This window comes from Stegodyphus dumicola, chromosome 11 (assembly GCF_044657685.1).
Source record: "Stegodyphus dumicola isolate Sdum_Otavi_A_Nest chromosome 11, ASM4465768v1".
Classification (NCBI taxonomy): Eukaryota; Metazoa; Arthropoda; class Arachnida; order Araneae; family Eresidae; genus Stegodyphus; species Stegodyphus dumicola.
The window spans coordinates 107,600,174-107,624,537 of record NC_140778.1 but is presented as its reverse complement, the minus strand read 5'-3'; the positions used below and the strand labels follow the sequence as shown (position 1 = coordinate 107,624,537).

The window sequence follows — 24,364 nt, the reverse complement described above, 5'->3', positions numbered from 1 at the left end:
GAGAAAATCCGGGTGAAACCGTTAATGGGTTAAAGGACGCATGGGCTATCTCACTAAGGGGAGGGCTGCTTTCGTAGAGGACTTTCTAAGGGAAACTGACTCGTATACACGTTACACGTAGCGAAAAGCACGAAAACGCCCATGCAGCCAGCCTGTTTACTGTTCTGCCACTGGAGTGAGGAAAAAAAAGGGAGTATGTAAAGCCAAAATCTTCTGATGAATCTTGATGGAAACCAGAGTCGTAGCTAGGGTTTTCAGCGCCCAGGGACAACTGAAGATTTCGCCCCCCCTACTGCTTGCCAAGGAAGGAAAACATTTAATTCTAAAATGTCATAACATCAGTTTGGCGCCCCTTGGATTCTGCGCCCGAGGACAGATGCCCCCCTTGTAGCTACGCCCTCATGGAAACAGCGTTCTATCTATTGAAAACAAGTTACAAATTTATATACGGAAGGATACAGAATGGAATTCTGTATCTCAAGATTTGGGATACCTGTTTTGTCTGAGCCTGTTACTGGAAACCCAACTTTGTACCAACATCCATATGGTGCAACTTTGCACCTTGTTAGAAATTTTCATGAAAAAATACTTGATAATGCTCCCAAGCGAATGTAAAGAAATCGAAAGCGCTGCTTTCGAATGCTTCAATTTAAATGACGATCTTCGACGTATAATTTCGTATAAAGATTTATATTAACGTTTTGGCATCATTCCTCTTAGCAACGAAAATAACGAGTTTAAAGCGTCTGTAGGTTCTATGCTGACTCATGATTAGATTAATGGGTGGTCTGTAAATTATTTGGTCGTTGTGACCTGTGTGGTTTAAGATTAATATACGTAAACAAAAGTAAGTATTTTAAAAATTTTATTTAAAAATTCGCTTTTGCTCAGTTAGTTTTTTCGGGTAAAGTGCAGAATCGCCCACTTATTTGTTTGGCGCTTTTTACAAGAGTAAGAAGAATTGGATTTTTGCCAATTTTCTTTGAGTTTTTAAGTGAAAATAGGTCGATGTGCACATGGATAAAGTGAAGAGAGTGCGCAATGCCACTTTTGTGCAATTCTGGGATTTTTTTTTTTTAAGTGAAACTAGGTATATGTGTACATGGATACCGAGTATGTGCAATTCTTAAAAATGCGTTAAGCAGTGGGTGTTTCTACACCTTCCCCATTTTTTCTTTCATTCACAGCTTAAGATACTTGGACAATCATTAATCTGGTAATTTTTGAAAGTTAATGTTTTTAATTTAATATTTAAAGTAATATTTTCTTTTAGGTAGAATTTGAAAATGCAGATTTTTTTAAATTTTCTATTAAAAAAAAACATGAGACAAGATTAAAAACTGAAGTAAAAGTTCTATATTTAATATAACTTTCAATACTTTTATCATAACCTTGTAGATGAAAGAAACGTATTAAAATATGTAACAGATTTTTGTAACTTCGTATGTAGTCTCATTTTCCAGATTTTAAAACTTTGAAAATTGAATGAACTGTAGATGTGTGGAAGAAGTTTTTTTAAAAAAATTAGCTAGCATTTTATCTTAGCTGGATATCAATCTTACCTGTAAAATGTTTATGGTTGAGAAATATGTGACATGTTCCATCGAAATGAATATAAAATTTGTGCAGTGGGTTATATGTTTTTCTAACATTTGTGTTATTAAATTTGGGGTTTTCATCCGCAGAGAACACGTTGGCACTTCGGGGAAGAACCCGTTGGCGCCGTAGCATTTTTACTCGCCAATCTCGCGGCTTTCACAGATAATAAGTATATAGATGTAAAACTAACAGGTTAAAGGTGATATACGAAAATAAATTTGTATTAAATTCAAGTTAGGACAGAAAACAATGTATTAAACATAACGGGAAGTAAAAATTCATTTAAAAAATAACAATTAGTATTCTTATACTTATGTTTACATTATACTTATATGTATTTTCTCTAATTCATATAGAATACTAATGTTTCTATTAGAAGTGTCTTTTTTCGTTATTAAGTACTTTGCCTGTTGATTGATATATTTTGGTATCCCATGTAATAAATTAATGAATGCATGACCTTTAATACATCCATTTTACATAGTTTTCAGTATTCTTTTTTTTTTTTAAGTTACTTGCATATAGCTTAAAGCATTTTACGTTGAAACAAATACCTATCATTTTTCATAATATATTTCACAATACAAATAACCTTCAACAGTAATCAAATTTTCTTCAGTAGCATTGTTAATAAAACTAGAACTTTATACATTTTAAAATTTTTATAGGGGTTGGAAACCTCATGGTTCTGCATGCTTACAGCTGTTAATAATGAAGAACATAACGTGTACGGCCATGTTACAAATTAGCATTCACCCCTCCCGGCATATTTTCTTCCTTTGATATCGAACTGACGAGCCGAGAACCGGCATCTTTCGACGAAAACTTCTTTAATTATGCGAAAATATTTCTATTCGTTGTTAAAAAAATTCAGAAAATAAATAAATAAATAAGAGAAAAATAATAAAAATCTTCAAATGCGAACAAGAACCTTTGCATAAGCGAATAGGATGAATTAGCTAGGTTACCAGGTTTGAACTATTATCGCCAAAGTTGGCGATGTTTACATTTATCGGGTTCTCTGTGGAAGTGCTTCCTTTCATGGGCCGTGGGAAGCTTACTTCCCACCTATATGTTCCTGGGAAATACACCTGTCGGAAGCGCAAAACCCACTATAATATATTGGCTTTGCTATTATAACGTTGGGAACTCTAATTCCCACTTCAGTATTGTGCTTCCATCTGCGTTCAGTCGACTGAAAACTGTATTACCACATTGGTTTTGAAAGTTCGAACGCGTTGTGCGAGATCTGTTCCACCGAGACACCTGTTTTGATTTGACATTTGCATTGCTATACGATTCTTCGACAAATGTAAGTAAAACACTGTTTTTATTATAATAACGTTTCCTTATTTTGTATATTTCTGCAGTACCTATCTAATATTTAATAAATAATGGGTGAAAAGTGAAAATGCTGTTGCATCATGTATAAAAGCCACGTGCAATAGGTATGTTGGAAAAATTAGAATATTTTTGAAAATACATTTGAAAATATCATTCAATTCTACCGAGAAAGAAAAGGATTATTTTGGCATGATTTTTACCGAGGAAATTTTACAGAATATTGTTGACGAAATAAACTCATGTGCAAAGCAGCCTAAGGAAAGGAAGAGATTGAGTCATACCACAAAAGACATTATCCTGAACTGGAAAGAAATCACATTAGAAGATTTGAAAGCATGGGTAGGTATGCATATACTCATGGGTATACATCAATTGCCTGAACTGAAAAACTACTGAAGCACAGACTCTATTCTCAATGTTCAATCAGTAGCAAGAATGATAATCGCAAAGAGGTTCAAAAAAGTAACTAAGACTTTACATGTAAACGATAACAGCACAAATCCATGCGGGCAATTTGGGCATGATAAACTTCATAAAGTCAGACCAATCCTCTCACAGCTCAATGATTCCATACCTAAAGTCTACGAACCTTCGTCAACATTATGAATAGATGAATGTATGATAGCTTTCAAAGGGAGAACTTCATTGAAGCAGTATATGCCAATGAAGCCTATAAAAAGAGGTTACAAGATGTGGTGTTTAGCAGACTCTAAGACTGGATATATTCAAAAATTTGAAATTTATTGTGGAAAAGAAACTTCTGATAATAAGGATAAAATATTTAGCTTAGGGGAAACAGTAATAACTAAACTAACGGAAGATGTAAAACAGACCGGTCATCTTATAGCCTATGATAACTATTTGACATCTTTTAGGCTTGCAAATGTCTACTTATAAGTAGTCTGTTTTCTGTGGGGATTGTGAGGCCGCAAAGGAAGGATCTTCCACCAATACTGAAGGCTATTAACAAACTACGAGTACAAAGAAGGAATCTGTGTTCATAACTAAGGAAGGTGTTGCTGCAATAAAGTGGATGGACAAAAAGGCTGTTACATTGTTGACTACTGCATATAATTCAGCGATTATTACATCTGTAAATAGTACAAAAAAGGATGGTACTAAAACAGAAATACCTTGCCCTAAAGCTGTTGCCGTATATAACGATATCATAAGAGGGGTTGATTGCTTCGATCAAAGAAAAGAAAGGTACCAAATAGGGATAAGATCTGTAGAATGGTGGCATCGTATTTTTTATTTTCTTACTGATCTTGGCATCGTAAATATTTTTATACTGTGGCAAGGAAACAAGAGAAACAGAAGTTTAGACCAGCTAACATTCCGTATAGCATTAGCTCGTCAACTAATAGACGGATATTCCTTGGAAAAAAAAAAGGCCGTCCTGCTAGCTTCCAAGCAAAAAGGTGTGCAGTTCCGGATGATGTCAATGTGGGAAATCATATGCCAAAGATTGTTTCCAACTATAGACGATGTAAGAAATGTAGCACAAAGGGCCAAGAAAAGAGGCCCCGCTATCTGTGTGTAGTATCTGAAGTACCCTTGTGCATTGCAACATGTTTCTCATCTTTTCACGGCAAATAATCGCCTTTAAATTGAATTTTCTGTATGACCATAAAAGGTCCCGTGGGAAGTATACTTCCCACCCCTAGAATTTAAATATAAACAAAAAATTTCGCAAAATAAAATATATTTCCTTAAATGCTATTGTTTAATTTATAATAAAACATAAAAAAATGGGAGAAATTCAAATGAGAAATAAATGGCCCACGAAAGGGTTAAATTGGAGTGTGGGTGTAGCTGAAGAAAGCGTTAAGTGATTGTGCATTCGTAATATTAAAAATAATCAAAAACTAGATGAAATTTTTGTAAGAAGGATGAAATGGAATGCAATATCAAAAAGGTGGTCATGTTTTGTTATGATTCATCATGAAAATGAATTGATATATTTATACCTGCACTGGCACTGAAAGAATCATGTCATTAGATTCAAATATTTAATTTCTTACAATTAAGAATTTCAAAATAAGTCATTCAGTCCATTTTGACCTTGTGAGCCTCCTCACGGATGATGTACCAGCAACTTGATAGCACTTGTTTGTTAAATATGTAGATTACAAATTATGAAGTTATGGGATAAAATTTATTTAAGACTTAGTGCAGGCCTTGATCTGTACATTTCTGTCTTTTGACATGAGCTATGCTGAGCTTTAAATCCAGCATTATATTATTTTCAGCATAAACTACATATAGATATTTTCAATACAAAACAACTCTGCTTAGGTCACTTGACACAAACCTATGAAAGCTTAAACTCTTATTTTTTAATGCATAGTTCTTCCTGAACATCAAATTGGAGAACAGCAAACCATTATGTCACTTTAAATTTAAAAAATATTGAAATTAATCTTGATAATATTATTCATGTCTAGCATCCCATTGTAACGAGCTATTGAACAATAAAAGAAAGACTGTAAGGTGAAAGTCTGAATTATTTTGACCACAGACTGAGGGCACAATGTCCTTTTCATCTACTCCTAACTCTATGGTTATAACACATTCTTGATAACCTGCACTGTAGCCAATGATGCATTGATAATACATTTCATTATTATTTCAGAATGTTTTAGTGTACACCTGTGCTTCATAAACTGTTTTTTTCATAATCCCTTTTTTTCATCTAATGTTTTTGTGATCTCTGATATTAAATATAAAATAAAGATATTAAAGTACTTTCCCATAAATAATTTATTTCTTTAATAAACAATTTGCATATGAAAAGACAGTTTTAGAATTTGTTTCAGGTACAAAAAAGTAATGAAAGAAAATCATGTTTTAATGAGACAGATTTACTTATTTTTTTTTTTTGCTGCATAACAAATTAAAACTTTGTGCAATATTTGACATTGCTGGACATAAAGAATCTTCAGTGTTTTTCACATTGAATGATAATTAGATTAAATCAGCATTAAAGTTGAAAATTAGTTTCACATAAATATCTGGTATTGAATGACAGAACATTTAATGCCATTTCAGAATTATGCTTGGCAATGATTATTGACTTCAGCTAACTCTTCTGTGAAGTTTTGAGTGTGCTTATGAGAAGAAATTTAAGAAAAATTTCTTAACATTTGCAAAAAATAGATTTTGTAAATGATACTCACAGGCTAAAAGCTAACATTTAGGATTGTTTGTAATTTTATAATTGGGAATAACTGATTTGTTATCTAGATAAGTCTCTAGGATCGATGCCAGGGCTAGTGTGTCTGAATTTGGGGAAGGAAATATTTTTGGAATTTAGAGAAGCACTGAGCAATAAAATTAAGGAATGGCAAAATCTTTAGAATTTGGAGAAGGTACTGGAGTGCAGAATTTGAGAATTTAGAGAAGTGCTTGGCAGCAGAATTTTGGATCTGCAGAGACTGCACGGGCCACAAAATGTCTAGTGCTGGCCTTCTAAGCACCAGACACATGTAAGGCCAGCACTAGACATTTTGTGGTGTATATTAAGTATTTGTGGAAATTTATTTATTTGGGACTCAGATAAGCTTTAAGCATGTGTAGGAAGTAGACATATGCATGATAAATAAATTACTTAATATAACTCAAGCTTATGTTCAATAGCATATGGTAAGCAAGATAAAATTTAGCAAAACAACATGTCTTTAGTTGCCAATCTCATGATACATTATCAATAGTGTATATAGCAGATGTTAGCTAAGCTTTATGATGATAGCTGTGAATCTGAAAGTTTTCAGATATCGTGAAGAGAAAGTAAAGGATTAATCTTTGGATTATGGTAACTTGGCGATTTTATGGTGAAAATTTGGCGACCAAACCTGCTACAGCAACCTGCTAGTTTTTGTTTGGATGCCATTTTGTTTTCACGAAGTAAAGGCCTTTTTTTTTTTTACTCAACATTTTTTTCCAACAATCTGCTAGCTGAATTATGCTTATGCTAGAACTTTTATGGAATAAACGTGCTTAATCATGATGAAGATTAGGTGCAAAATTGGGAGAAAGTGCAGAATCGCAAACTACTTGCCGCGTTTTTAAGAATTGCACATACACGGTATCCATGTATACATCGACCTATTTTCACTTAAAAAAACATCCCAGAATTGCACAAAAATGGCATTGCGCACACTATTGACTTTATCCATGTACACTGCTAAAGTCCTAGCTAGTAACCTTTATCGCCTTACCAAAATGTCGCCAAACTACCTGTTACCATATTCCAAAGATTAGCCAAGTAAAGTTTTTCAATTTATAGAATTTTTGAAGAAATGTGGAGAAATAATAATAAATGGAAGATGATATAACAGAAGATTTTCATTTCAAGGACAATGACTGAATAATCAGTCAACTAATGTATAGCAAAATCTGTATTATGGTTCCCTAAACCCAGAAACTGTTGTTACTGATAGTGAAGAAACTGACAGAGAGATTGCTGAGAATGAAAACATTTCTATTAATTATTTAGTGGGAATTCTCTACATTGCAGTTACAGGACTTCAACAGTAGAACTTTGTAATTGCACACAAAATTATGTATATATATAGAATTGAAGAGAAAATATTAGCACAAAAAATAAAGCAACTTAAACAACTTACATTGAAAGAAATGTTTAAGAAAGTGAACAAATAAATATTGAGCATTTTTTTTTTTGTAAATTTTGATATCCTTTACTTCATAAATTGGTATTTCATATTCAGTTTTATGATTTTCTCTTGTCGTCTAACTAGATTTAAACAGATGATCTAATATCCAGAAAATCCCAAATCTGGTATCCCTGAAGTTCCAATGAGACTTTGTACTGTACTATCAGTATCTTATCAAAATGCAAATTTTTAGTAAAAAAAATTTCCTTCTGACTCATTCCTTGGAAATACACATCCATAAATCAGCCAAAGGATGTTAGTAGATAATATCATCATGTTAGGGTTCCAGTCATGTAATTTCATGAGATTATTATTCAAACCGTGTTGTTTGCGCAGCATAATCGACTGAGGAAATAGGATAATAGTTTGATCATCTGTTGGCAAATCTAGAATCATAAAATCTATTTCAATAATAATAAAAAACAAAAGTTAAAAAAAGTGACACCAAGAAAATATTAAATAAATAAATAAACCCTGCCAAGTGGCTTTGATGAAATAGAACTGCAAAATTTTGTGACTAATGACATGTGTGAAGAAATAGTAATCAATTATTAGTTGTAAAATCATTAGGTTTTTTCGTAAGCAGGAGAGAAGAAAAATGAGCACTGCCTTCACCAGGACTCGAACCACGGACCTTTCGAATATGCGTTGAGTGTGCTGATCTCTACACCGTGAAGGCGGGAGAAACACCTTATATATACTCTACCTTTTAGAGAGGCGACTGGGGTTTCAGAGGACCCAATCCTCAAATCCTGGTGGTAAAGAATCATCATTCACCACCTTTTAGTTCGGGCACCACTGTAGAGACATTAGGTTATTTCGAAGCAGGAGATATGAAAAATGAGCAATGCCCTCACCTGGACTTTTCAAACCACGGACCTTTCGAATATGTGTCGAGTGTGTTGACCACTACACCACGAAGGCATGCTAAGAAGGCGGGAGAAATACCTTATACAGTACAAAGGGGTAGAGTAGACTTTAAGGTACCTCTTGTATTATGGCGAAGTTGTTGTTTGATTTATCGCCAAGTTGTTGTTTCATTTATGGTAGCCTGAGTAGTTGAATGTTAGGGAAACTCTATTGTGACGTAATCGGGTGCATGATTCTGGGAATTTTTGAATCATGGGATATTTTGTAAGTGTTTTTGTGGTGTGTTTTGGTTAGATGCTTTAGACGGTAGAACGGCCGAATGTAGTAAGATTAATTTGAAGTTTCTGTACGACTTTTAGCGAAAGGGGAAAATAACTTTAATTGACTGGTGTGTAAATGAAGGTTTACTTAGTAGCCATTATAAGTGTCCTGTATGTAGGAAGGATATGCATCTAGTCGAATGTAAAAACCGTTTAGATGGATTTGAATGGGTTTGTATTAAGGTTCAGATGGTCACTATGTGAAGTGTTCGATCAGAAAGAGTACCTGGTTTGAAAAAAGTCATTTGAGTATGATTTATATTTTGATTTTTACGTGGCTCTGGGTATACGAAGCGAATTCGAAAATCATGGTAAGTGAAAATTTGCTTTTGGTAGTGCTTAAATGTATAACATGTTTTTCCTTTCTTATGTTATTTTATTTTTTGGTTTAAAATGTATTTTATTGAGATTATGTATTTTTTGTGTGCCTATATTGTAGAATTTGGTGCTCCTTTGACTTTTTAAGTGAAAATATATCGATGTGTACATGGACAAAGTAAAGGGAATGCACAATGCAAGTTTGTGCAATTCTGGGATTTTTTTTAAAGTGAAAACATGTCGACGTGTACATGGATAAAGTTAAAAGAGTGCGCAATGCCATTTTTATGCAAGTCGGGGATTTTTTTTTAAAGTGAAAATAGGTCGACGTGTACATAGATAAAGTCAAAGGAGTGTGCAATGCCATTTTTGTGCAATTCGGGGATTTTTTTAAGTGAAAATAAGTAGATGTGTACATGGATACCGAGTTTGTGCACTTGTTTGTCTTGTTATTTTGGCTTCGCAAGCGAAAATAACGAGTCAAAGAATTGCACAAAATCGGTATCCATGTACCGCCAAGTTTTGCCAATTGGTACCCTAAACTATACTTTTACCGTACAAAGTCTTTAATCCGGATTCATCGGGACTTCGGCTGTTGCGGATTAAGGGTTTTTCCAGATTATAGATCATCAATTTAAATGTGGTAAGACGGCATGCAAAAATAATAAAATTAAAAATATGAAACTGTAATTTATGAAATAAAGCACAATTATGATCTAAAGGGCATCAAAATTTACCGAAAAAAAAGCTTAATATATATTTATTTACTTTATTAAACATTTCTTTCAAAGCGCGCACGCGTAACCCATACATTACGCATAGTCGAAATTAGAAAATTGCAACCAGAAAACTATTTGATGTGTATTCATGATATTTATAATGACAAGGAATTTGATTTAAATCATATCAAAGACGGAGTACATCGAAATGAAATACTACATTTAGTAAGGAATTATAAGCCGAATAAAATAAAACACTTGCCCTGAAGATGAGAATAGTGCTGACAGATCAACTTCCATTTCATTGCGCGTTGCAACATTCCCCCCCCCCCCCGCAGAACACCGTAAAATTGATAAACAGATTTTGGAATGGTTAGAGAAACAAAGGATGTGCCTTTTGCAGCAGTTCCACTTTTTGTTTGATGGACATTGAAACATGCTTTCACCAGCTCCAGAATCGGAAACTCTTTTTGACATGATTGAAAGTTCAAGCTTACTTTTTATAAAATTACTATAACAGTCTGCAAAAAATAATAAGCAGGATCCAATTAGAAGATTAAGGAACAGTGCAATCTGCAACATTAACTGAAATAGATAATTTTAGCCTAGCTTATACCGTACGTTATACATTAAACACACATGCATAAACGTATTATGTGCATTATTATTTCGAATCCAGAAAATATGGTCACTGATTGTGAACTGTGTGACAAAAAGGCTTTTGAGAATGAAAAGATTACAACTGACTGTTTAATTAGAATTCTTGATGTGACAGTTATATGACTTTGTGGACCAGCCAATAACTTTGTACCTAACCAAGAAATTATGTCTCTTCTCTTTATAAAATTAAAAAGACAGTTAAGATGCTTTTTAGATGAAATTGTCTAAACAACTTAGGTTGAAAGAAATTTTTAATGAAACAAAAAATAAATGTTAACATGAGTTTTTTCTTTTAAATTTTGGTTCTGTTAATAAATGTGTCATTATTACACAAACAGTCATTTCATATATTTAGTTTTGCAATTTCTAAGTGTCATCTTACTGTATTTAGATTGATGATCTATAATCTGGAAATTTCTTAAATTTGAATTTGCTGAAGTCCAAATGATTCCAGATCTTGGATTTTGTATCATAATTGAGAGATTGTGATTGATATTTAAATTTATGCATCTGAATTAAATTTTCACAACCCCATCATATTACTTTGAAACTTCATTTGGGTATGCGACCCAAAGTTCAAGTAGCGTTGGTTTATTTTATTTTATAGACTTTATATAGTTTTATGTCTTTATTTCAAAGTAGTTTGTTTTAAAATTTTCATAAATGTTTTTAACTTTCATAGAATTTTCTACATAAAAGTAATGACTAATATGTGACGATGGAAGTTCCTCCTAATGAAACACCCGAACCAGTGAAATCCTTGTTTGATTCAGGTAAGTTTCCTGGTGAAAGGTGTTTAAAAAAATGCTTAAATTTATACAGTACGAAGTCTGAAATCCGGACGTCCATCATCTGAAATAATCTAAAATCCGGACCTCAAAACTATCAAAACCGTTTTTCTCGTAGGCTTTATGCATGGATATTTAATCCCCCCCCATGCATAATAAAACATCTGGGGAGTGTTTGATTCTTAATTTCACTTCTGCACTCAGTAAAATACTTTGTTATTGAAGGAACAATCATTTTAGCATAAATTTGTACAATCAGTAATTTGGCTCCATTGCTGCGTATCTGCTTTGGCACACTCAAACCGAAACATTCCACATAGATTCATTGTTGATATGATGCGAACCTGGCGAATCATTATTCATTATACTTTCCTTTCATCACCGCATGTTTATCAAAACATGACAACTTAAGTAATGACTCATGTAGTGATGCCTAAACAATTTTTTTATGTTGGTAATTGAATAATAAAGGAGTATGGTAACCTTTTATGTTGACATTATGCTTAACGATGATTACAGATTTAAGTTAAATGCGCTAAAAATGTTGACGAAAAAAAATTTACCAAGAATTTCTTTCCATATGCTAAAAATAGATTTTGTTAACGATACTCATAGACCCAAAGATTATATTTAGGGCTATTTGAATTAAGAATAACTGATTTGTTTATTCATATAAACCCAGTGTCAGGGCTCGTATGGCTGCACCGAGTCGCAGAATTTAGGACCGATAGAGACTGCATCAGGTGGTAAGATATCTATCACTGGCTCTCAATAGGGCTTAAGTATATGTGGAAATTTATTTATTCAGAACTCTGATAAGCCTTAAGCATGTGCACGAAATAGACATAAGTATAATAAATAACAATTCAGGCTTAATTGTATCAGTGTGCGATAGAAGCAAGATAAAATTTAATGAACAACTTGTCATTAGTCGCCAAGCTCATGATGCATAGCCAAATATATAAAGTGAAGGATAGTTAAATTTGATGACGATAGCCGCAAATTTTAAAGGTTTTCGGATATCACAAAACAACGGTGAAATTTTCCAATTAACGGATTTTGTAAAGAAATGTGGAGAAGTGGTAATAAATGAAGATGATATAAAAGAAGTTTTTCATAGTGATGACAATGATTCTCAATCATCAATCAATTAATGAATGGCGAAATCTGTAGTATGGTTCTAGATCCAGAAAATACCGTTACTGATAGTGAAGAAAGTGACAGAGAATTTACTGAAAACGAGAAAATTTCTATTGACAAGTTAGTCGGAATTCTAAAAACAGCAGTTGCATGACTTGTAACAATGTAACTAAACAAGAGATTATGTCTGTTTACAGAATTAAAGAGAAAGTACTGTTAGCACAAAAAACGAAGCAACTTAAACAACTTGCATTGAAAGAAATGTCTAATGAGGTAAACAAATAAATATTAAGCTTTTTTTTTTTGTAAATTTTAATACCCTTTATATCATAAATCACAATTTCATATTTTTAATTTTATAATTTCTACATGCACACACATACACACACACATATATATATATACTTCGTAAAACAATTGGTAAATAGGGCTTTGGATATAAACTTCAAATGAGAAGTTTTGATAGCTGATGTATGATCCATAGGTACTGTATGCTGCAAGGAAAGAAAATTATGCACTTTACAAGGAACAGTAAAATTTTTTCAGCTTCTGTCGGAAAGCAAAAAGTGCATATCTTGTACATATTGTAAAAAAGAACAAAAAACATGATTGAGATAATTATAATAGCCCCTGACAAAAAATAATGGTCTACATTTGTGAGGCATACAATTGGCGAAGTTATCGAAGAGGGATTGGGATATTCTCTAGAATTTCCCTACCTAGAGTATCTACCTGATAAACTGTTTTTGGGGCAATAAGCAACCAGCAACCTTTTTCCTAGAATGCCCCAATAATTTTTGATTGAATTCATGTCGAGAAAGCAGGCTGTTCAATCTATTTAAAGGATTTCTTTGTTAAAAGGAAGTCTTTCACTAGCCGATCATGACGTGGCCTGTGATGTTATTATTGTAGTGGCTCAGTTATTGCATGAATAATAATTATTTTTCATTTCATGTATTATATATTTTTGCATGCATTTAATTATTTTATAAAATTAATTTTAACGTTTTATTAATTATCATATTTATATTTCTTTTATGCTGAATGGCAACAAATAATTATTCATGATTATTTTGTTTTCAAAATCTCATTCAGTTGTTTTTGTTAGTCTAAATAGTAGCTCATTTTGATAGTTAAAAACAAAAGGAGTAAACTTAGTTACTCAGTAGTGATTCTTGCTATATCTAAATTGTAATTCAGTTTGAATACTGGTAATTAAAGGCTATATTATCATTGACAATGAATTCATCTCTCAGTAATGCAGCATGAGAGATGATAGAATGTCTGAGGATCGCATTCCATATTGCTAAGGTGTCAATTGTCCATTTTTGATGATTTCATAGTTTGTATGATTATAAATACAGATATCATCCTAGACCGTCAATCTGCCGCCTTCAGATCACACACTTTTGGTATGCAAATGCAGAATTATTCAGAGTGCCACATTCTCTCCTTATGGTAAGCCAGTTATTGTCAAGTTGCATACTAAAGAATTCATTTGAGAAAGCATTGCTTCCTTCCTTTTGTCTCTGTTAGAGGTACTTTTGTGCTCGCATTTTCTGGCCAGTACAGTGACCTGCTATTAAAGAAACCTAAATCGTAATTCTGCAATTGTACAATCTAAAATTATATAGAGTTTGTTTTGAATATCTGAAGTTGAAACACTGGTACCAATAACTGACAGAAGTTGTTGCAGAGAAGAGTGGCATTCCTTCTACAGTTTTTTTCTGGCTGGTATTGTTAAATACTAATCTTGTGCTGTATGTCTGCCACCTTCTCCTTATCTTTGCTTAATACTTTTAGTTTTCAAAAACTGATTTCATAGTATGGAGATGTCATTTTGGAGCATTCCAATGGCTTCTTTTGGAATGAGTTGTGTTTTGCCTGCTTCTAAATGAATGATGATATGTGTCGTTATTGTCCATACATCCAAATCATCAGTGAGTGTGTGAACTAGCAAAAAACAATGGTTTGGTTATCCTTTATGATTTATAGATATTCACCCTTCTGTCATCAAATAATAAAAAGAAATACAGTACAAAGTCCAAAATCCGGATGTCCATTATCCGGAATGATCTAAAATCCAGATCTCAAAGCCACTAACAAACATTTTGTTTTTTAATTAATGCTTTACGCATGCGCATTTGATTTTTCCTTCCATAATAAAATATGTGGATATTTTCACTTCAAAATTCCGATTCTTAATTTCACTTAGGCACTAAATAAAATACCTCGTTATGGAAAAACAATCATGTAAGCATAAATTTGTGAGATTAATAATTTGGCTCCATAGCTGAGTATCTGCTTGGCATACATCTCAAACCGAAATATTCACCTATTTTATATCCCTGATGCTGACCTGGCGAGTCATTATTTATTATATTTTGCTTTCATCACTGCATGTTTATCAATACATGACAGCTTCAGTAATAACTCATGCAGCAATGTCTAAACTTTTTTTTTATATTAGGAATTTAATAACAAGAGTAAGGCAACTTTTTATGCTAACATTATGCTTGGCGATCATTATAGATTTTTAAATGCTGTAAGAAATGTTGACTAGGAAAAATTCAACAAAAATTTCTTTTCACATGCTAAAAGTAGATTTTGTTAATGAAACTCATAAGCCAAAATATTACATTTAGTGCTGTTTAAATTAAGAATAACTGGTATGTTATTCACCATAAACCCAGAAGTGGTGGCAGAATATGTTGGTACCGGATGGCAGAATTTAGGGACGATGGAATTTTTGGAATTTGGGGAAGCATCAAGCGGCAAAATTAAGGGATAAGAAGTTTTTATCATTTAGGGAAAGCACTAGGATCCGAAGTTTAGGCGTGGTGAAAATTTAGAACTTAGGAAGGCGCTTTGTAGCAGAATTTAGGACCCATGGAGACTGCACCAGGAGGTATCTAGCGCCGGCCCTAGATAAAGCCTTAAGTATATGTGGGAGTTTATTTATTCAGGACGCAGATTAGATTTAAGCATGTGCAAGAAATAAACGTAGGTATGGTAAATAACTAATACAATCCAGGCTTAATTCAGTACGCAATAGGAGCAAGACAAAATTTACCAAAACAACTTGGCTTTCTTCCCAATCTTGTGATACACAGCCAGTAATGTATAACGGACACTATTAAGCTAGGCTAAAATTATCTTGACTGATTCTAAGGTATTTCAGTTAATGTAGCAGACTCTGCTGCTCCCTAATCTTATAATTTGATCCAGCGTATTATTTTTTGCAGACTGTTATTATTACCCAAATTTTATAAAAACAAAGCTTTCGATTATGTCGAAAAGAGTTTCCAATTTTAGAACTGCCCAGGATCTACAAAGCGAAACCACGTTCGATGTCTATTAAACAAAAAGTGGAATTTCTGCAAAAAATGGCTAAAGGCATATCCATGTCAAAATTATGTGAGAAGTATGGAATTGCAAAGTCAGCTGTATATGACATAAGAAAAAAGAAAAAGGAGCTTTTTGAATTTTTTGTGGAAGCAACTTAAACAACTTACATTGAAAGAAATGTTTAATAAAGTAAACAAATAAATATTAAGCTTTTTTTTGTAAATTTTGATATGAATTGCAATTTCATATTTTTAATGGTATAATTTCTACATGCCATCTTACCAGATTTAAATTGATGATCTAATATCCGGAAAAATCCAAAATCGCCGAAGTCTCAACAAGCCCGGATTTCGGACTTTGTACTGTATTTTATAAGAAATAAGACATTTTGTGGAAGAAAAAAATTCTAAGAATGATATTTATTTTTTTTACAGCTGATTGTAACTTTTACATATTTTTACAGTGAGTAGAATGTTCAACAAAATGAAGATTTAATATAAAATGTCTTTTTTCGTGCATAATCGAGTATGTATATTGGATGCATAGGTATTAGTTATTGTCCCTCTGTACTCAAAGGCCCACCAGCTGCCGTGCGGTAAAGTCGCTGAAAACTGGTAGTTCGGTCTGAGGTTCGAATCTCACAAATGGGCTGGCTGCATGGGCATTGTTCTGATTTTTACCATGTGTAATGTGTATACAAACATTTTTCCCTTAGAAAAATCTTCCACGAAGGCATCCCTCCCGTTAGGCAAATAGCCCTTGAGGATTTACCATAATTATATAAAACCAAACTCTCTGTAATCGAAAATTTGCTCAAAAAATGAAAGCTTTTCCAAATATTGAAAATGGGAATGTCAATAATAAAAAAATACCAAAGAAATAAATATCATTCTTGCAAATCTTAATAAAATTTTTTAACAGTTTGATATTCTAAATGTATATATAATTTCTTAATTTTTTTATGGAATTTCAAATGATTTTTTTTTAAATTTGCAATTTTTATTATAGTTACAGGACTGTTAGCAGCATATGGATGGTCAATTTTGTTTTTCCTTGTTATTGCAAATTTGCTTTGGAGTCATTTCTATCCAAAATATAAAAAATGGAGAGAGAAAGTAGAGGATCAGGAAAAAGAAGCTGAGTATGAGCAAAGTAAGCACTTTTATTGCTATTAATTGCTTTTGAAGAAACATGAAATAATATACTATAAATTTAAATTGGAGGGAGAGATTATTGGCATTAAAATGAATTTCATGGAATGTAGTTTGAAAATTAAAAAAAAAGTATAGCAAAAAATAATTAAATCTAGTTCTCATATATTTTGCATTCAGATTTTGCTTTATCATAAAACTCAGTCCCCTCCAGATTTTTTTTTTTTATTTTAAATTTTCAAAGTTTTTCATGTATATAGATATATATATATGTATAAATAACATAAAAATACATAAAACAAACTTCAAATTTGAATTGCAATAGTCCTTTTTATTCTTCATTTTAATCTGAGCACTTCTTTTCATTTTAAAAATAATAACTATTTCTAACATACCAATCCAAACTGCATCATTTCAAAATTAATCTGCATCATAAGATCTTGCTTAATGCTGCAATGCAGATACCTTTCATCCAGGTACTGAATAAGATTCCTATTGAAACCAAAAAATGTATCTTTTCCTTGCTTCTTCTGAATGCTTCAAACTTTTCTGCTTCCTTGCTTCAAAGCAACATATCGCTGCCACCTCTCTGTATTTCCCATTGTCTGAAGATATATTAAGCTTAAAAAACTGTAGATTTCATATTGCCTCCATGATGATGTGTGAATCAAAGTATGTCTCTTAAGAATTAGTTGTCAAACATTAAATTGTGTATCTATGGCTATATTTGTCTGCAGGTTTCATCTTTCTGTCTACACAATAAACCTAACCAGTTTATTACACACACATGTATATGTATCCAGTTAATCAATTTCACCATTTGTTCTGTAGTGTATTTTTTATGTTAATTGAATAATGTAATATGGTGATGGTGCTTTTCTGTACTGCCTAGTGTTGTGCTACTTTAGCATATGTTTCCTTCAGTATGTGTAAAAGTTCTAGCTGTTGTTTAGTTGGGAAAAGTGGAAGAATGTAAAAATTAAAGTGCCTATGATTTAACATAATTGTCCCATGCTGATAAAATTTTATATAATATTTTAAGGTGTAAAGTAATAAAATCTTTTAATACCATTTTCACATTGTCAAAAATCTGGAGAGTGAAGATATTCTATATCGATTGTAAAAGTTGGCATTCTGTAGGTTCAAGTTTGGGGATGTACAGTGAGTGGTAATATTTCCCATTGAGGAGAATGCAAATTTCACATTTTATGGCATTGTACTGTTTAGATGATCAGATTTTATGGAAGTACATTGTGAAAAATTGCAGGCAAAGTGTTTGCATGTGTGTTGGACACTAGTTTAAATAACTGAATTATTGGGTATATGTGTCAAGGAAATTCTGTTAAAAAAAATTGGCCCCAAATAAAACTTCCCAATTGATGTAGTACATCTGAGAAGTGTCTGTATCTTTTATCTAAAACAATATCTAAAACAGGAGTTACTAGATGCATCATTTAAATATATGTAAGGATATTGAAACATTGCTCTCCAAAGTTGCCAATGAATTTTGTGATTTTTTGGTGGAGGTACAAATAACCAGAAAGGGCCATATTCAACTATATTAAATATACACTGGTAAAATAAATTAAGACAATTTGCATATTTTATCAAATTGCATGAAAAGAACTGAACTGAAGGAAAAACCTCTGCTTCTAGATAAAAATGCAACTTTTGTATGGCAAATACGTCGCACACGTGTGTGTAGGTGAAGCCAGCAGAAAAATGGGCTTCATAAGCACATGAAGGGTAAGACAAATTGTGTTCACTAGCACACCTCGGCGAATTTCTTGGTGTTATTTTGTGGCAAGCGGTTAAATTCACATCGGAACTTTAAAAAAGGAGTAACCACCAATGTTTAGATGATGGAATGAGGTGGTGAATTGTGGGGAGGATGGAGGCAGGCCAGTCGCAGGTCCAGATATGCAGAGAGTTTAATTTAACATCCAGCGTCGTGTGTAACCTACGGAAACAGTTCCAGGATACTGGATCCATAGAGAGAAAGCCTGGGCAAGGTTGTCCAAGAGCCACGACGGCCAGAGAAGATTGTTATTTGTTCATTTTAGCGAGGCATAACAGAGGGGCTACAGCTTCTCAGCTTTCTGCAGACCTGTATGCAGCCACAGGAACGCGTGTAACAAGGGTGACTGTTTTCAAAAGACTGAATGAGAAAGGGTTGTTTGCCAGAAGGCCGGCTGTTTGCGTCCCGCTCACGTCTGCGGACAGGAGAGTCCGATTAGCATGGTGTAGAAAGTATAGTGATAGGAGTACACAGGGGACCATCACCGACAAGTCCCGTTTTATCCTAAATACTGATTCTTGCCATACTTTCATATGGAGAGTGCCAAGGACCCACTACCTACCCTCCAATGTCCGCAGAATCAACAATTATGGTGGTGTAATGGTCTGGGCAGGCATCAGGTTGGATTTCCGCACACTTCTCCACGTCTTTGACAGAGGCTCTGTGACTGGTGTGAGGTATAGGGATGAGCCTTAGAGCTCTATGTTTGCCTTTTCTGGGGTGCAGTGGGTCCCAAGTTCATCTTATGATAATGCGAGGCCACATAGAGCTCATCTGGTCGACGAATTTCTTGAGAGTGGAGATATTTCCCGGATGTATTGGCCAGCCAGGTCTCCAGACCTCAACCCTATAGAGCATGTCTGGGACGTTCTGGGAAGGGCAATTGCAATTTACAACCCCCTCCAAGAACCATCCAGGAGCTGAAAAGAACATTGCTGAATGAGTGGAACCGATTGCAACAGACACTGATAAACTACCTTATTTCCACTATGACATTACGCTGTGAGGCCTTTATAGCTGTAAGAGGGAACCATACCCCCTATTAACCCATTTCTTTTGTACCATACACCCTATTAACCCATTTCTTTTGTGTCTTCTGCAACCGCTGTTCAGACTCCCATGTGTGTTACACACGAACGAACATGTGTGTCTATTATTACTGTTGAATGTTTATTTTGTTTGTATTATATCAACCTATGTTCACACCAAATTTTATTAAAATCTGTGCAGTAGTTCTGGAGATCGTAGATCAAATATGAAAATTCTCTTGATTTCTTTGCAGAGTGTAGAAATAGTAGTTAATGTTCCACCTAATAGTGCATTTGTTTATTGATAAAGAGGTGTGCTTATTTTATTACAGATCCTGATCTCATAATATCAAGACAAGAAGCCTTAGCCTTGGCTCGTCAAAGGCTTCAAGAGCAACATGATAGATTAGCTCGAGAATATGCGGAGAAGATGAAAGAGGTAATATTATTTAAGTAGCACTTATTACATATGAATGCAAAATTTGCTGTATAGTAAATTAAGCATAAATCAAAATGTATACTTTTGTGCTAGATTAAGACTCACTGCAGTGTTTATTTTCATTACTTTCTAATTTTGTAATGGTTTATTAATTTATAAAAAACTTGTAATTACAATCAGTGAAGCATAAGTAAATTTCATCCGAAATAAAATCTTAATGTTATAGTTATTTATGTACAGTTTGAGTTCTTATATTGCAATCAGAATCTTTCAAAGATGACTGTACTTTTGTAATATTTTTATAAAATTTCTTTAGCTCAAAAGTTGAGAAATGATTGGTCAAGAAGTAGCAGCGAAGTAGCCTCTGGGCCAGTAGGGAAAAGGGAAGAATATCTTTACATTCAAAAGCAATTTAAATGTATAAATTTTTGTCAGCCACATGTCATAGCGCTCAATGAACTGGAAGTTGATCTGTCAGCACTATCTTCAGGGAAGATGTTTTTATTTTATTCGGCTTATAATTCCTTACTAAATGTAGTGTTTCATCTCGATGTACTCCGATAGGATTTAAATCAATTTCCTCGTCATTATAAATATCACGAATACACATCAAATAGTTTTTGGTTGCAATTTTCTAATTTCGACTATGCGTAATGTATGCTTTACGCATGCATGCATTGAAAAAAATGTGTAATAAGGTAAACAAATAAATTTTAAGCTTTTTTTTTTTTTTTTTTTTTTTTTTTTTTTTTTTTTTTTTTGTAAATTTTGATACCCTTTAGATCATAATTGCTCTTTATTTCATAAATTACGGTTTCATATTTTTAATTGCATAATTTCTGCATGCCATCTTACCAGATTTAAATTGATGGTCTATAATCTGGAATCGCCGAAGTTTCGACGATTCCGGATTAAAGACTTTGTACTGTATTTTCATATCAAATGAGCCTCATTTCATAAAGATCATCATAATCTTTGTTTTGTATTTAAGCTTTTAATTCAGTTAATAATCATACAAAAGATAATTTAATTATATAAAAGCTTGTGATACTCTGATATTTCTATCATTTCTTGTGTTTAAAGTCCTTACCAAAACAATTAAATTTTTCTCACTTGTATTAAGGTACAGTAGCACAACATTCAAAAGACTGCTGGGATTTGATATGCATGCAAGAAGTGAATTAGATTGCTTTAGAATGAAGCCGTTTATAGAAATCACTTCTGAAACTGAATATTTCTAGAAACATTAAATAAATGGTACTGAACATTGATAGTCATATCTCTAAGATATCTGTCAAAATGGACCATAATTGTGGATTGTCATTTTAAAAAATTTCTATATTATATTCATTTACTCAAAAAATTCATAAAATATTTAAAGCACAGTTCTATTTAAAATGTAAAATATTATTATTTATGGGTGTTTCTAAAATGTAAAATATTATTACTTTTGGATGTTCCAATGGATGTTACTTTCGAAGTAACATCCATTGGAACCTGTGTGCTGACTCAGCACTTCTGATATTCATGAGAGCATTGGGAGAATATTTTGTTTGGTATTGGTTTCAACATTTATTTAATTACAGCAAAGTACATCAGGGTTACTTGCTTAAGGGAAGAGATGGCCTTTGTAGAGGAACTGTCATAGGAAAACTAGTTCATATCCATATTGTACGTTGGAAAATCTTGAAATCACCCTTGCAGCTGTTTTGTTCTCCTGGAATGGAACCAAGGTTGAATTACCAATCATCAGTGACTTTATCTTTCCCGCACTGGTGGGCCTTTTGGTATGGGTCATAGATTTGCTTTTGATAGTTTTAACCATAGGGAAGCATTTAAACCCTAGAACGATACTGATAAGATAAAATCAGGATGTGTCAATCCATTATTTCTCAAAAACACAGTATATGGAACATTCATCCTGATTTGATTAGGTCAGAGGATTCTAAATTTGGCAAATAAAGTAGCTGTGGTATGTCAGAGACCTATTTTAGAGACTTCAGAAAAAAAAAGGGGGGATAAAAGGCTCCTTTGCTGTTAAAACATTGTTTGTTTACTGTGCGACAATGTGCTGAAAGGTTGAAGTGCTTTATGCTACATGACAGATTATGCTGGCTGATATGATATTACTTTATATTTTTTTAATAAGAGAAGAATGTTTTTAACAGAGAAATAGTATCAAAATGTCGATTATATTCAATAAAGTTATTAGAAGCATTTACTATTTATGATAAATTTCTTGTGCAGATATATATCTTATATTACTTTTGACATGTATATTACCTTTTTTTTCTATTAATGTGTATAGAAAGAAGAGAAGAAAAGGAAAGAGAAAATTGAAGCATATGAGAGAATGATGCAGGGCAAATCCAAATCTGTCCAGCCTCAAACTCTAAGGGGAAGCGATTATAATCCACTAACAGGTTCTGGTGGTGGCAGTTGCAGTTACAGACCTGCTCGACAGAGAGGTGGTGGTGGAGGAGGATGAGGTTAAAGATACATGTAACTGTAATCCATCCCTCTTATTCTTGTAAGTATAGTGTTAAGTATGTAAAATGTTGAAAGACATTTGATATTTTACTAGATCGTAATTTAGTTTTGAAAAGTAGATGAATATAATATTGATGATGAGTAATAATTTAACTTGGTAAAATTTTATTTTTTGGCATTAATTTCAAATGCAGAATTCTAGTGCATTTTGAAAGACTTATTCTTGCTGAAGGAAGAGCATATCAAAGATAAATATTGAACTTCAAAGAAAAGAAGGGGGTAATGCTTACTGTGAAGTGTGTGCATTATTTAAAATTCTCATACATGTGGTACTAAATAACAAGTAAATGTTTTCATGTGTTCAGTATGCAGTACAGGGGTAGAGTGATACTGCATCCATGAAATTGGAGAGAGATATACATAGTCATATCATGAAGCAGTACACCATGGTTTTGGGCTAGCAGTCAGCTTCCATTAATTATCATACTGTGCAGGCCTTTGTATGCATTAAAAGTAATGTGTTCAATTTAATAAATTTCCATCATGAATTTCTTAAATATGCTTGCTATTTTTTGCAGTTTCTTCTTATAATAACTCTTTATCTGTAAGTAACATGGTGCATTCCACATGCCAATGGCAGTAATTTTCTCTTTACCATAGCAGTGTGCAGCATGTCCTTGAGCTTTTCTACAGCCTCCTGTCCCATTGCATGACCACCAGTGGCATATATTGGAAAGTGTTAACATTAGTTCTGACACGTCCAGCGAATGCCACTAGTGAATAAATCAGTAGTAATCAAAGGATTGTAGTAATCAAAGGAAGCCTATGCCTATAAAGCCAGTTAATCTCATTTTTATATATTTGAATGGATTTCTGTCTCTTTTATTGTTGAGTAATAATATGTTTGAAACAACTGTTTCTTATATCATCACATTGCTGATTATCAACATTTTCACTACCACTGAAATAAATTATGTTGTCCTCTCAGTATCCACAGGGGTGTATATCTTATATAAAAACATTGCCCATTATTTTGTGATATATTTATGTTGTGAAAATTCATTAATATATGTAAAATTTTATTAGTAATTGGTGTTTCAGTACATCATTCAAGTCCATCTAGAATTTCTAGTTCACTTAGTTTTGTGTGATGTCAATCGCCATTGCACTTGTACATTTTTTGATAATTCAGTCTTATGGCTTGTACATGAAAGATCATGTATTTTCTGACTGTGCCCATATGATAGATGCCTCCTCAATGATAATGATTTCATTTTTTAACTTCATGTTCTCTTTCATGTTTTTTTCTCGTTATGTTGTGTTTTTATATAATTGTATTAAATATTCTTATTTCATATTTAAGGCATGTATTTTTTCATTGTATCCTTATAATTGCATATTCTGGATAACTTTTATTGCTAAGACCTCTATATATTCAAGAATTCAGTGTATTTTTTCTTCTCACTATTTAAATTTCCTTTTGCAGATTCTCTTCCCCCCATTTCTGCCTTTTCATTTAATGTCACATAAAAGATTATTTGTAGGGTTGTATCCTATCTTTTCATAAAGGGCATGCTGTAAAACATGAAATTAAAAATTTCTATATTAATGTATAGTAATTAGTATTACACAAATTTAGTATTTAGTTATTAGCGGCTTACATATTATCCCAACAC

General features: G+C 32.9%; 1 protein-coding gene across 2 annotated transcripts in view; it reads left to right on the top strand.

The window, feature by feature from the left end:
* Positions 1 to 692: 692 nt before the first annotated feature.
* LOC118183585 (selenoprotein S-like) overlaps positions 693 to 24,364 on the top strand; it is a 31,049-nt gene continuing 7,377 nt past the window's right edge. The window contains exons 1-5 of one of the 2 annotated variants that reach the window (XM_085827061.1): positions 693 to 847; positions 11,189 to 11,279; positions 16,791 to 16,934; positions 20,092 to 20,198; positions 22,507 to 22,728. In XM_085827061.1, the coding sequence (XP_085683187.1) occupies positions 11,225 to 11,279; positions 16,791 to 16,934; positions 20,092 to 20,198; positions 22,507 to 22,686 (486 nt within the window). In that variant the 5' untranslated portion in view covers positions 693 to 847; positions 11,189 to 11,224 and the 3' untranslated portion in view covers positions 22,687 to 22,728. Of the gene's footprint in view, positions 848 to 1,197; positions 1,217 to 11,188; positions 11,280 to 16,790; positions 16,935 to 20,091; positions 20,199 to 22,506; positions 22,729 to 24,364 lie in introns of those variants that run through there. The other variant, XM_085827062.1, reaches the window with a different exon arrangement.